This window comes from Corylus avellana, chromosome 2 (genome assembly GCF_965113065.1).
Source record: "Corylus avellana chromosome 2, dhCorAvel1.hap1.2, whole genome shotgun sequence".
Taxonomy (NCBI): domain Eukaryota; kingdom Viridiplantae; phylum Streptophyta; class Magnoliopsida; order Fagales; family Betulaceae; genus Corylus; species Corylus avellana.
Genome location: NC_142491.1, coordinates 12,479,695 through 12,492,309, shown reverse-complemented (window position 1 = coordinate 12,492,309; position 12,615 = coordinate 12,479,695). Strand labels below are relative to the sequence as shown.

General features: G+C 32.3%; 1 protein-coding gene across 1 annotated transcript; it reads right to left on the bottom strand.

Moving 5' to 3' along the window:
• Nucleotides 1-7,737: 7,737 nt before the first annotated feature.
• On the bottom strand, nt 7,738-12,173 carry LOC132167620 (large ribosomal subunit protein eL24). Its single transcript, XM_059578627.1, has 5 exons — nt 12,065-12,173; nt 9,409-9,484; nt 9,182-9,283; nt 8,955-9,103; nt 7,738-8,108 (listed from the first exon to the last, which is right to left on the bottom strand). The coding sequence occupies exons 1-5, from the start codon at nt 12,073-12,075 to the stop codon at nt 7,952-7,954; spliced, it is 495 nt and encodes a 164-aa protein (XP_059434610.1). The 5' UTR covers nt 12,076-12,173; the 3' UTR covers nt 7,738-7,951.
• Between the last annotated feature and the right edge of the window lie 442 nt (nt 12,174-12,615).

The following is a 12,615-nucleotide window of genomic DNA, read 5'->3' as shown; positions in this document are numbered from 1 at the left end:
TTTAAAATATGTCATAAATACTTAAGGAAAATTCTGTCCATCAAAGAAAATTCTTTTGAAGAAAAATACTTTTTTTGTCTTTTGTAATGAATCTTTAGTTATAGTGCAACAAAAAGGGGGGAAAGGTATTACATTGTTATTCTACTAGTCAAAGTCTTAGAACACCACTCATGTTCACAACTGAGGTTTGTTTGAGTTGTGATTTAAAAATTGTGATTTTGAAATGTGTAATTTATAAAAAAAAAAAAAAAAAAAATACAGATGAGCGTTTCGTAAAATCACAATTTAACCTTCAAAATCGCTGTTTAGCCTTCAAAATTGTGCGTTTAACCAAAAAAAAAACGCAATTCCAAACGATCTATTTTTTGTGATTTAGTTTAAAATCACATTTTATGTATATGAAATCATAATACCAAGCATACCCTAGTCCAAACAATAATGTGTAAATAACAAAATTGAAATACTTTATCGTTTGTATAAATTTAGAGTAAAATTATTGGAACTAGGGATGAACAAGCCAATTAGATCTCATAAAATAAAATTTCATGCAATAATGCATTTTTTTTAATATTTAGTTGTTTGATGGGCTAAGCATGAGAAATGGAAACAGAAAAACGGCCTGATTTTTTGTGGGCTTAATCACAGGGCTAAAAGTGTCACTCATCATATTCAAAATTTGGGTTGTTGATAGCTTTTAGCAGAACCATGAAGCTTTTTTTGAGTTTGAAAACCCATTGCAGCCCATAATATTCATAGTAGGAGTGGGTACTTAGATCATCGAACTCCATTTTCGTGGCCTTTACACCAGTCAGGATGTGTTTACAAGCTTTTATTAGGCTGAAATACCTATATATTAACATCTAACTGTTTAACCACTTTTAAAGAGGTTAGAAAAAATGGGTAAGAGGTTAGAAAAAATGGGTAATTGCCAAGGGCGATGAAACGACATTATTTTTGTGTTTAAATATATAAAAAAATGTATTAAACTCTAGAAACGAAGTCGTTTTGATTTTTTTATTTTTTTTTCTTCTATTTTTTCTTTTTAAAAAGCGATTAGCGGTTAACGGTTTTAGTAATAGCCGCATTTCACCTCCTAGGCATTTAGTTTGTGTGCGTTGTACGAGTAATGTTAGAAAGAGAAGTCTTTTTTTATGTCTTTTAAAATAAGTAATAGATCAAAATTTAATATTGATTATTTCAAATTTAATGGTAATTTTAAAAGCCACATTAACTTTATGAAGATTCTAGTAGCCTTCTTCTAATATTACTCGTGTTGTATTGCCCAAGATATGGCCAACATGGACATCCAAACATTCTTACAACAAACAATTGGTTTTTCGGTGGAATAAAACCTCATATTGAAAGGAAACCTGACATTCTTTTAGATCTTGAAAATTATCTATGATTAAATTTATAATAATTTTCGCAACAATTGCTCTTTGGATCTTTTTTCGCATCACAAATACAAGCTTGCATATGTTGCTCTCACTATCGCCTTAATTGAACCGTCTGTATACCAATTAACATGGCAAATGGCAATGATCCAAAATTCACACGTACTCATGTAGAAATTTGAGACATGCATGTATGTGTTACTATGAATTGCATGCGAGCATGGATGAAAAGTTGTCTTCTACTAAGTGTCTATTTGGGATTGCGATTTCGTAAAAATAATTTGCGTTTTAAAAAAATATTGCAAAACGTAAGGCGTTTGGCATTACTATTTAAAAGACACTTAATTTAAAATAGGAAAAAATCTGCGATTTCTATAAGCAGGCTAAGGGTGCTTATTTAAAAAAGCACGAATATAAACCAAAATCACGATTTCACATAACAAAAAAAAAAAAAAAAACTTTTTAACATGTTTTACTAAACGCTTTTTCAATTTTAAAAAGTAGCGATTTCAAAAACACAATTTTTAAAATTGCACTTATTGAAACCGCAATCCCCAAATGGAACATTATGGTATATGAATTTTGTACGTTATGCCTAACATATTTACACATTAGTCCCCAAAATATAAATTTCGTCTGTTTTTTTCTTTTCCCTTCTTTCTTCTACATTATGAACATGTGTATATGGTCAGTGACGGAGCTGGGGTGGTCAGTATGGGCCATGCCCCCCACCAACACAGGGAAAAAAAAAATTATTAGGTAAATTTCTTTTTTGGCCTATTGACCTCTAAAATTTTTAACCCTTAACCCATACTCATACCAAACTTTACCTCCATCCCTTCCTATGGCCGTGGTGTAATGTGAGACTCTTAATTATAAGTGGGGACACGCTTAGTTGTGGTCAAGCATTCCAATATCTATTATTTTTCCCTCCAAATTGCTATTTTAATAGTTTCTTTTTTCTTTTTCTTTTTTACTGCCGTTTTAAGAAATATGTATTTTCTTGTTTTAGCAATGATTTTATTCTCGATCGAATTTCACCAGATTTTGGGCATAACCTTTATTTCATTATGCAGCTTGATTTTGTGTAATAATTAGACTTTTACCGTTTTAATTTGGCAAAAATCAGTTTGTTGCTTCAGCTATATAAGCCCTTGTGGGCTTAACTTTTGACTTCGAGTTATAATCATATTTCAATATTTTTAGAGTTATTTCTGTTTTCTTTAAGGCAATTAGAATTTTCTCTTCTGCACTCAATATTTTTCTCTCTTCACGGGGGACAGAGCTAGAAATTATTATGGGCATGGGTCCAAGGCCAAAAAATTTTGCAGCTACAAGCCAGTACCTTATAATTTATTTATTTTTTTTTTTTTCTACCTTAAAAATTTTTTTGTTCTTAGGAATTGAGGGGGCATGGCCTAAACCAAACCCCCGCTCCCCTTCTCTTTAATTATCTTTGATCTTCAATTGCTACGCGTTGTCATAACAATCTTAATACTACTGCTCCGCATCAACTTGTCTCTCTAAAAAATAGAGAGAAGCTAGTTAAAGTATGAGTAGCTGGCTAGTTTCTTAAGGGCTTGTTTGGAAAGACAATTCTTTCAAATTCTTCTCAACTTTTTCCTCTTTTTTAGTTGATTTGATATTACTAGCACTCAACTCAACTTAAAAATTTTCAACTTTATTCAAAATTTTATGTTCTTCAAACAATTCAAACATAATCTCAACTATTTTTTTTCCTCGGTATTCATAATTTTGAATTCAGTTTGATAGAATAAAAAAAATCGCAAACCCAAACGGCAGTAATTAGTGGGGTATCTTTCCTCTCCCATCTTAACTTGAAAAGCATGAGAAAAGTCCAAGGACACTAGAGCACGACTTGATCAACGAGAAAAGTAAAGCAAAAACCAAAAGATATACGAAAATAATTAAATTCTCATAAAGAGCACAACTGCACAAGTCTGCCCCATCCAACGGGTTATATGCTCATTTGCCAGGTAACTTCCCTTAGCCCCCTATATATATACACAGGCCACAAAATACACATTATAATCACACACAACACAAGCTATCTCTTCTGCAGAAATTTTTGCTCTAACATTTTCCCTGCAATGGCCCCAAAAACTTTGCCACTTCTGCAAGCAATCTTTTTGCTTCTTCTTTTAGTGCTATCATGCCCCCATGCAACCGGGCAGAGGGTCAACATGTTCAACTTCATCCAATGTTCAGAGGGTCAAGATGTTAGGGAGCTCAAATTCAAGGAATTTCGATGCACAGATCATTCGGGAGTCATTGACAGCAAAAGCACCAACAAGAGTGATGAGTTTGACAACCTCTTAGACTCCTGGGAATCCAATTGTTATCTAAAAGTCACCAGAATATTGGGGTCCCTACTCATCATTTTGAATCTGCTATGAATATCTATGGATATAATGCTGTGTTTGAGCAGCTTTTGTTAGTACAACTGCATGCGTTATTCTTTGCTAGGTTTTGTGTTACAAGATATATGTAAAATTGGAGATGAGGATGGTGGCATTTCAGGAGTCAATTATAGGCTTATTGAGAAGTACTACATAACAGAACTGCCTTTTTCAGAGTATTTTATATTATTTTTGTATGAAATTCTTCCTTATTTATATTAGCTTTACTTCAATCGGCATCATCGTAATACTTTAATATATACAACATGTCCCATTCATCATATATTATTCGATCTACACATGATAAAATGCAACCCACTTACTAGGAATCAAGAAATTTATTTTTCACGAATTTTTACTTTTTCTCCAAAGTTACACTTTCTGCATTATATATATATATATATAACGAGTACGTTGTTGCATGCCCAAGACACACATGAGCCATGCATGAACAAAGATCAATGGCATCATGCAATTAGAATGTGAGATATATATGTAGTGATCTTTGATGAGCAATCATAAGAAATGATGCACATGCAGCACAATGAGATGGAATAATAAATTAGTATGGTCAAGTAATTAATATATATAAGCTGATTAAACAAAGCAACCAATAAACATGCAATAATAAGAAAACCGATATTCTAATAATTCATGATAAATAGTTGCTGGGCTTTTGCCAAGGAAAGTCTAGTCTTTTCACATTTCAATCAGCCGAGACTGCATGAACAAAGTAGTGTTGAATTGTTACAATGAATAATATTTAGTTATTGGTTAATCACTATCATGTATTTCTTTTTCTTTTCTTTTCTTTTTTCTGACCTTTTATAATAATCTATTTCCGTCTCCTAATTAATCTATGTCAGAATCTGATAGTTTACTAGGCTTGGGTTTGAGTAAAATAATTCTCCATTTTGGGTGGAAAAAAAAAATACAAAGCTCCGCAGAGAGCAGGAAAATACCACATATTACTAAATACTTTCTCTGATTCCTTTATTTATAACCAAATGGTCTTTAAATAGACTATAATTGAATAACACCTTGAATGATAAGATTTAATTTTAATATTCAAATAAACTCTAATCTTAATTTTTAAATAACCAAATCTTAACGAGTTCATTTCAACTTAACTATTAAATCTATCTCACCCTAATCTTATACTTATCAGAATCACGATTTTATTTTCAATATTGTAGGACCCATTATTGTCTGTAAAATTAAAAAAAATATATATATAACAAAACATCAAAGCTAATTTTTCCACTAAAATAGTCGTTGCCGAAGACTTTGTGAACATAATTGTATACCTTAATTTCTTTGTACTTGTAGTCAAATGGTTGAATTTAAAAAAAATAAATAAATAATAATAATAATAATTTAGCTTTGTCTGGGTCAAAGCTGACGTAAGCTTTTCGACAGACCTGAGCTCTAGCGTGTTCATAGTACAGCTCATATTAACATATACAAAATATAAAAAGAGAAAAAGGAGTTTGGGGACTTCAATATGAAAATACAATAATAAAAAAATATATATTATCATATCGTAATTCATTTATGACAACTATGATAATGATGATAAATGGTAGCTTAATCCACAAGAGATCACGCTTCATGAAGTAGAGATTACTAATTTAAATTATTTTCTGCACTTAAGCCAAATTTGAAAAGTAAAAACAAAATCAAGATTCATCTACGGCTATGTGTGTTTATTTGGCTTTGTATTTCATTGAAGTTGCACAAATTGAAATATGTTCAATTTTATTTGCAGGTTCAGTTTTATTTTATTATTATTTGTTTTAATATAGTTGTATTTTTTTGTTTAATTTAAATTATATAGCTAGCACTTCCGAGTAAAATTATAGATCATATGTTTAGGCATGATATAGGTTAGAAATCCAAAGAGATCAATGTGTCGGGAGAGTAATGCTAAAAGTTTATTTTGTGTCTCTTTAAGAATAATTGACTTTTAAAATCACCATTAGACTTATTATTGATCACTATTAAATTTTAATAAAATGACGATTTTAAAAGTGACATCATTCTTGAAGAAACACAAAAGATACTTCTATAATTATTAGGGAGTATAAGAAAAAATGAAAATAAGAATTCATAAATCTTTGATGCTAAGTGTGGTACGGTAATTTAGGATTGTGAATATTTTAGGAGTAATGATATTATTGATATATACCACATTCTTATTGATGTGGCAGTCTAAACTAATTTTTAAATTTTTTATTTTTAAGAATAATTAATTCAATGGTTGGTTAAGACAGTTACATCAGTATTGTAGGATAGTTATGAAATAGAAATATGATTTCTAATGTTAGAAAACCCATTTTAAATGATGATGATTCTAATGCAGAATATTTAGTGTGAAACAGTTTAAAGAGTCCCTCAAGGTTGCCTCAACTGGTAGAGTATGCTCTCCATATTGTTGGCCGAAGTGAATGACCTAGCGTTTGGGTTAGGAATAACTCAAAGTCTCAAAGCATAATGTAATCACGTGCTTAGCCTATGCCTATAGAGTTTGTCTTCATTATCCGGTAAAAAAAAGAAAAAAAGAAAAAAAGAGAGAGAACATTCTAGATAATGAAAGGAAATGTTCTTGGCTATGAATTGATTAAACGATTTTGGTAGTTAAGTTTTATATGCTATTGAGGCACCAATATTTGGTATTTAAGCTGAAGAAATTCGTGAACCTAACTCATTTTATAAAACTGGTTCGATAAGAGAGGGTTGTCTATTTCTTATAAATATGCCAAAGATCTTGTTCACAGGACAAGTGAAACTATTTCTCAACACTTTCTCTCACATGCAAGCCGATATTTTTCTTAGTCCTTGTCACGGGGTAAGTAATGCGGGCCCCCATTCGTCATGTGGTAGACTCTAATACCATGAAGAAATTCGTGCGCCTAACTCATAAAACCGATTCGATAAAAGAGAATTGCCAATTCCTTATAAACATGCCTAAGATCTTGTTCACAGACAATGTTAGAATATTTCTCAACATAAGCTAATATTCTTTTAATAAAATAATAATAATAAAAAAAAAAACTAATGATTCTCTTTTCTGAATTTTGGTTATGAACTATATGTGCTTTTTGCCATTTTGACTTTAAAACTATAGTTTTTTTAAAAAAATTAAAAATTAAAAATTCAGTTTTTAATTTGATAGATTTAAAACTTGAGTTTAGGCCCATTATAAATTCGAGATATTTACCATCATTTTCATCCAAAATAATAGTGAAAATACAATTATGACCTTTTAAAAATAAAAAATAAAAATTATCAGAGAGGTCTCTGTCAGATTAAAAACTGGGTCTTAAAGTCAATGGTGAAAAACCTGATTTTCCAGAAGTTCCTCAATCATCACCCTGCCTTGTATATGTAAATCTGAAACAGCGCTAATTTTGGGGTCAGTAGTAGGTAAAGTCCTCTAACATGTCAAATTGACGATCATGACCAAGTCAAATTAACACTATTAAAGAAGCAGAGAAAATAATTCCAAATAACAGAACATGGGTTAGGCAATTTACCTGGACTTTTAGGCGAGTGCTGATTTCTGCTCCTACGAAATTCCCATTATATTATAGCCTTCGTTCTAAGTAAGGATATTCATTATCCTCTTGAGAAGTGGGCTAAGATGTGAATCTAAATATGTATTAGAAAAAGATGCGCAGCATAGCAGGATGAATAGGAGTGACAATTTAGCTTGCTGGGTTCGAATAGTTAAATATGAGTATAAAATGTCAATTATAATCAAATCCATTTAATTAAATAGATCAAATCTTTTAACCTTAACCTACTAATTTCGTGTAAGATTTGTGCAAAATTTGAAAACTATATCAAAAATTGGCAGCCCTAGGTCATACTAGCCAAGAGATGAAGTGAAACAATGCACCTAACAATTTAAAACCAGGGAAGAAAAAGAAGCTTCAAGTTTTACAAGACTTATCATCAAAACGATCACATCATTCACCAGGAAATAAAACACAATTAAGCAATATCAATGGTTCTAACCAATGCTTAATGCCTTAAATACAAATAAAATCTGATCAAGTTCACTTGTAATTAAAGAAAGCTATAAAGCCAAAACAAAACCCAAGACAGAACATTTCACTAGTCTAAGGTGGCTGCTCAGCGCTTTCCACCACCACCTCCCAATTTAGGGCCCTTTGGCGCAGCACCCTTGGGCAGGTTTCCCTTGCTCTGACTCTTCTGAGTCTTGGACACTGTTTCTGCCTTCTTCGCCTTCTTCTCATCCTTAGTTTTTTTTATACGCTCCTTAATTTCACTGCAGAAATATGCAGATCTTCAGAAGGCAATCATATAAAATAAGGAATTTAATCACCCAGCAGGTGGATTAATAACTTGGGTGCATGCTTCGGTATCAGCTAATCTAAACAAGAACCCTTCAATCTGCTTTCTGAAAATCTTTTACAATCATAGCAATCTAATGCTATTCACATGTCACCCTTGGGAAAACCTTTCAAACTCCGTTTTTCACTTTTCTCTCACAAAATTTCAAAACTTCTTTAACCTTTATATCAAATCAAGCAATTCCAATGCTTGGAACACCAAAAGCTTTTAAAGTCTTATTATACCTCAACACAAGGGTATTAATAAATAATACGTAAGAAAATTAAGTCCTAACTGCAAAAATGTATGCCAAGAGACGATATATATACTCTTTACATAGGGAAATAAAAAATATATATATACATAGGTTATAAATTAAGCAAAATTGTTTCTTTTTCATTACAACCATTTCAATGTCAGAAAAACAAAAAAACATTATTTTGTAATAAACAATCATGACATTGAAAAATTTCTAGCAAAGCAACATACCATATATAGTTCAATATTATTAACTTCAAAAATAACATTGTTATGGCAATAATTATTTTGGTATCTTGTGATGTTTGTCCTTTTTTTGATGTAGAAGAATGGGATTCAATTCTAATGCATATAAATCTATGAGATTCATGTTAATCATGGCCCTCCCATACACAATTTTCTGGCTCCGCCCCTGGGAGACAGATGATGGGTCTTTTCTTTTTTATACTTACACGAGATCTTATTATCTTTTCCACCTCCTAATTGAAGGAGGGGTAGTTTAATGGAAGGAAAGGAAGCATACCGGAGAGCAGCTTCCCGTGCTGCATCTCGTACTTCTGGTTTTTCAGCTCTCTTTTTCTGGATAATTTCCAAGGTAGCTCCAACTATGGACCTAGAGTATGGCTTCTTGGTGGCACGACGCCTCTTCTTCACAGTCTCGGCCGCTATGTCCTGTGAGTCATGTGAGAATAAGAATATAAATAATCATAAGGATGAATTTTTTCATCACATAACAGAAGGATATTCCACCTTTTTATGTTGCTTTCTGTACATAGCTGTCCAGGTAAGCTTTGAAGGCTTCAAGCGGTTGTGGAAGTACCTCTTGCATTTTGAGTTGGCAAACAGGAAAACCTGAAATAACCAAACAACGAGATACACATCAATCTCAGTGCACAAAGAGGAAAAGAACCAAAAAAAAAGGGAAATTGAATGCAGAATACTGAAGCTTGCAATGGTTGTTTAAATAAAAAATCAACCTGAGAATCTGATCTGATAAATCTGATACCCCTACCAGGGTATATCTTGGCACCGCTGAAGCGGCAGAGTTCAGTCCTGAAATATCAGCATTAAGTACTGAGCATATACATTGAAATTCTTGTAAAATTGAGCTGAAACCATACAAAAAGGCATGAATGAATCATACGACATGTTGGACAAAAAGGGATAACGTATGCTTATTGTGGTTACCATTAAACCATAATCCAGGCTTTGACTCCATGTCTTAACATTAATTAAACATTTCTCATAATCAATAGAGCAAAGCTTGATGTAATGATTTCTATCATTTCACAGCAACGTTCACATTTCCTCTTTTTTTTTTTTTTTTTCTTTTTTTTTTTTTCATATGTGTACATAACCTTCACAACTCTATCATACTGTTCCTTTAGCCACTGCCCTCTACCTTATGGCATGCCAGGATTCAAGAAATCACTATATGCAATGAATAACATAGAAAAATAATAGATGAAAAAAAATTGCCAAAATAATCATAATATTGACATTCCCATAAGTTTCCAAAAGTTTCAGTTAACTATTAAACTCTCTTATCTTTTTATGTTAACAATTCAACTTTTATATTTTGACTGCAAGAAAGTACTGCATCCTAAGAAGAGCAAGATGAGACCTGAGTCAGAAATGTGTTCTCATTCAAGACTTATTCGGTCTTCTTTGCTGAAAATTTAATACTTAAAGCATACGGTAAACAAAAAAATGGAAATACATGTGAAGCATCCATATGCTTTGTAAGGAAACAAAAATTTTAGGCTGCATTATTTTTCTTTCTGGAAATAAACAATATTCAAATGGCAAAAACATAAATCATATCAGCCTTATTTTGCTGAATAATCTCAGTTATCAAGATACAAATAGTGAAATAACTCTCAAAATTCCCCCCCATCAACCAAATAAATCATCAAGGAAAAAAGGGCTATATAATTTTTTTTTTTTAATTACTCGAGATATCATTAAAAATGTAAGGCACTCCCATGTATACAAGAAGGATACAAGAGAAGCCGCCTAACTAGTAGGGGCAAAAGCGCTATATAATATAGAAACTGAATCATGAATTCCAAGAACTCCGCATGACTAGTTACGATATGCAGGCAAAATGTATCCTGTAGCCAAACCCAATTACTTGAATTCTTTTTAAAATGAGCTAATCAAGAAATCTGTCATTTGAAATTTCAAATGAAAGCTACCTCCAAACCATATCCACAATTAACTATTCAAGAATTTATAGAATAAAAGACCAACTCTGAACTAGTATGTCAAGGCCATATGCAGATGAAGCTCTGGAATCCAAACACCCACATAACTTATTCAACTATGCTTCTTTTGTTCTTCATTCATTTCTAGCCCTTAGCACATCCATCTAATACCAACCTGCATCATCCCACCAGCCCTCTAGGTAATATTCTTCTACAAAATGATCCCACAGAATGAAACCCTCTCTAGGAAATGAAAACAATTTTTCAATATCGGATACCAAACTCTTGTTTACCCAAAGACACCCCCCACTCCCCTGCCAAAATCTCTCAAGTTGACTTCAAAAAGAGAGAACACGACAATCAAAAAAAAAAATGATAACTTTTCATCAGGGGAGCATCATTTGCACTCTACCTGTAAGCCCCAAGCACACAAAGGTGATCTAAATTACACACTATCAGGAGTATGGAGCAAAAAGCTACGAGTGAATGGTGCAAGCAATAAATCCATGAAAAAGAATGCCGCCTCTTCTCTTCATTTGATTAGCAATAAGAAGCCACCAACCATATCCCTATGATAGTCTAGTCAATATCTCTTAACACGCCATAAAAAGGTTCACAAGGCTAACACATTTAAATCTTTAATTCCATAGCACAATCCACCATTCAGACTATTCATAAATTTCCACTCTGCCCTGCATGAAAAACCAAGCTCCTCAAGCTCGAGATGAGACCTTAGTAAAAGGCTAAGGTCCAAGTCAACCCATTTCTGGATGTCCAACCCAATCTCAACAAACCTAGCACTAAACTCAGCTCAGCTCATTGACAATACATTAACCTCAAAGCTACAAAACTAATTAAACATAAAATTAAATGTTTACGACTTTAATCCAAAACCAGAAAACCCCATTTCAAGAACAGATCCATTACAGAAAAATAAGTCAATAATTTGTATTATTCAAAACAACACGGCTTGGGTGTAGACAAGTTTTGTAATAACCCATCAAAATCTCAAGCTATAAATATAATCCAATCCTATGCTATCTCGATCTAACTATTGAAACACAGTGTAAACCAATCATAACAAATAAGTATTAGCTAATACATAAATTATAAATACGCATCCAAAATAGAGAGCAAATCCTAAATAATAAGAACGTGACCCTCCATTTGCTTACCGAGAAAATACGAGACAAGAAAAGAAACAGAAACGTTGAGTCCGAAACATACCACTACATTACCCACTTGCGCGATGTTTTCATTTTCTCGGGAAAAAGGAAAAAAAGACAAAGAAAACAAACAAACGAGACAAATCGTACTCAAACAAAGAATTTTTTCCCAATTTTTCTTGTACTTTTCTATTTTTGTTCACACTTTCTAGGCAAGCAAACAGAGTAGGATAAGAAAACCGAAAGAAACGGGACCATACTTGAGAACCATGGCTGTTGCTCTGTTGCTCTGCTGCTCAACGCTTTACTCTTCGCAGAAACCCTACACAGAAAATTGAAACCCTAAAATCTAAATAGGGTTGAGGTGAAAATGGTTGGCTGAAATTGCAAACGAGTGGCCCTTGAAAGAGTGGCTAAGGCCCAACTGAATACTAGCAATTGGGCCTAGAGATACTTATGAGTCTTCATTTGTGAAGGCCCCAATCTTGGGGATCCAAAGTGAGTTTTTTCTCTGTTTGTTTTTTTTTTTGGATAAATTATTCTGTTCAATTTAAATTTGAGTAATTAACCCTAAACTATTTGACCAATTAGGATATCTCACCCACTGGTAATTTTTTTAAAAAATTTATATTATATTTAAATTTAAATTTTTAAATATTATTTTGTGATTAAAAAAAGAAGGAGAGAGAGTATAGTAAAAAGTGGAGGAACTTTAAGAATAGGGATATATTGCAACTAATCCTATTAATTAGGAGAATAACCATCCAATTTTAATTATAAAATATTGCAACTAATAGATCATATTTTGCAC

Excerpts from the sequence above, each read along its gene's own strand:
- LOC132167620 (XM_059578627.1), bottom strand. Across the intron at positions 9,104-9,181 it reads ACAGAAAGCAACATAAAAAG|GACATAGCGGCCGAGACTGT; the intron begins GTGGAATATCCT and ends CATGACTCACAG. Across the intron at positions 8,109-8,954 it reads GCACGGGAAGCTGCTCTCCG|TGAAATTAAGGAGCGTATAA; the intron begins GTATGCTTCCTT and ends ATATTTCTGCAG.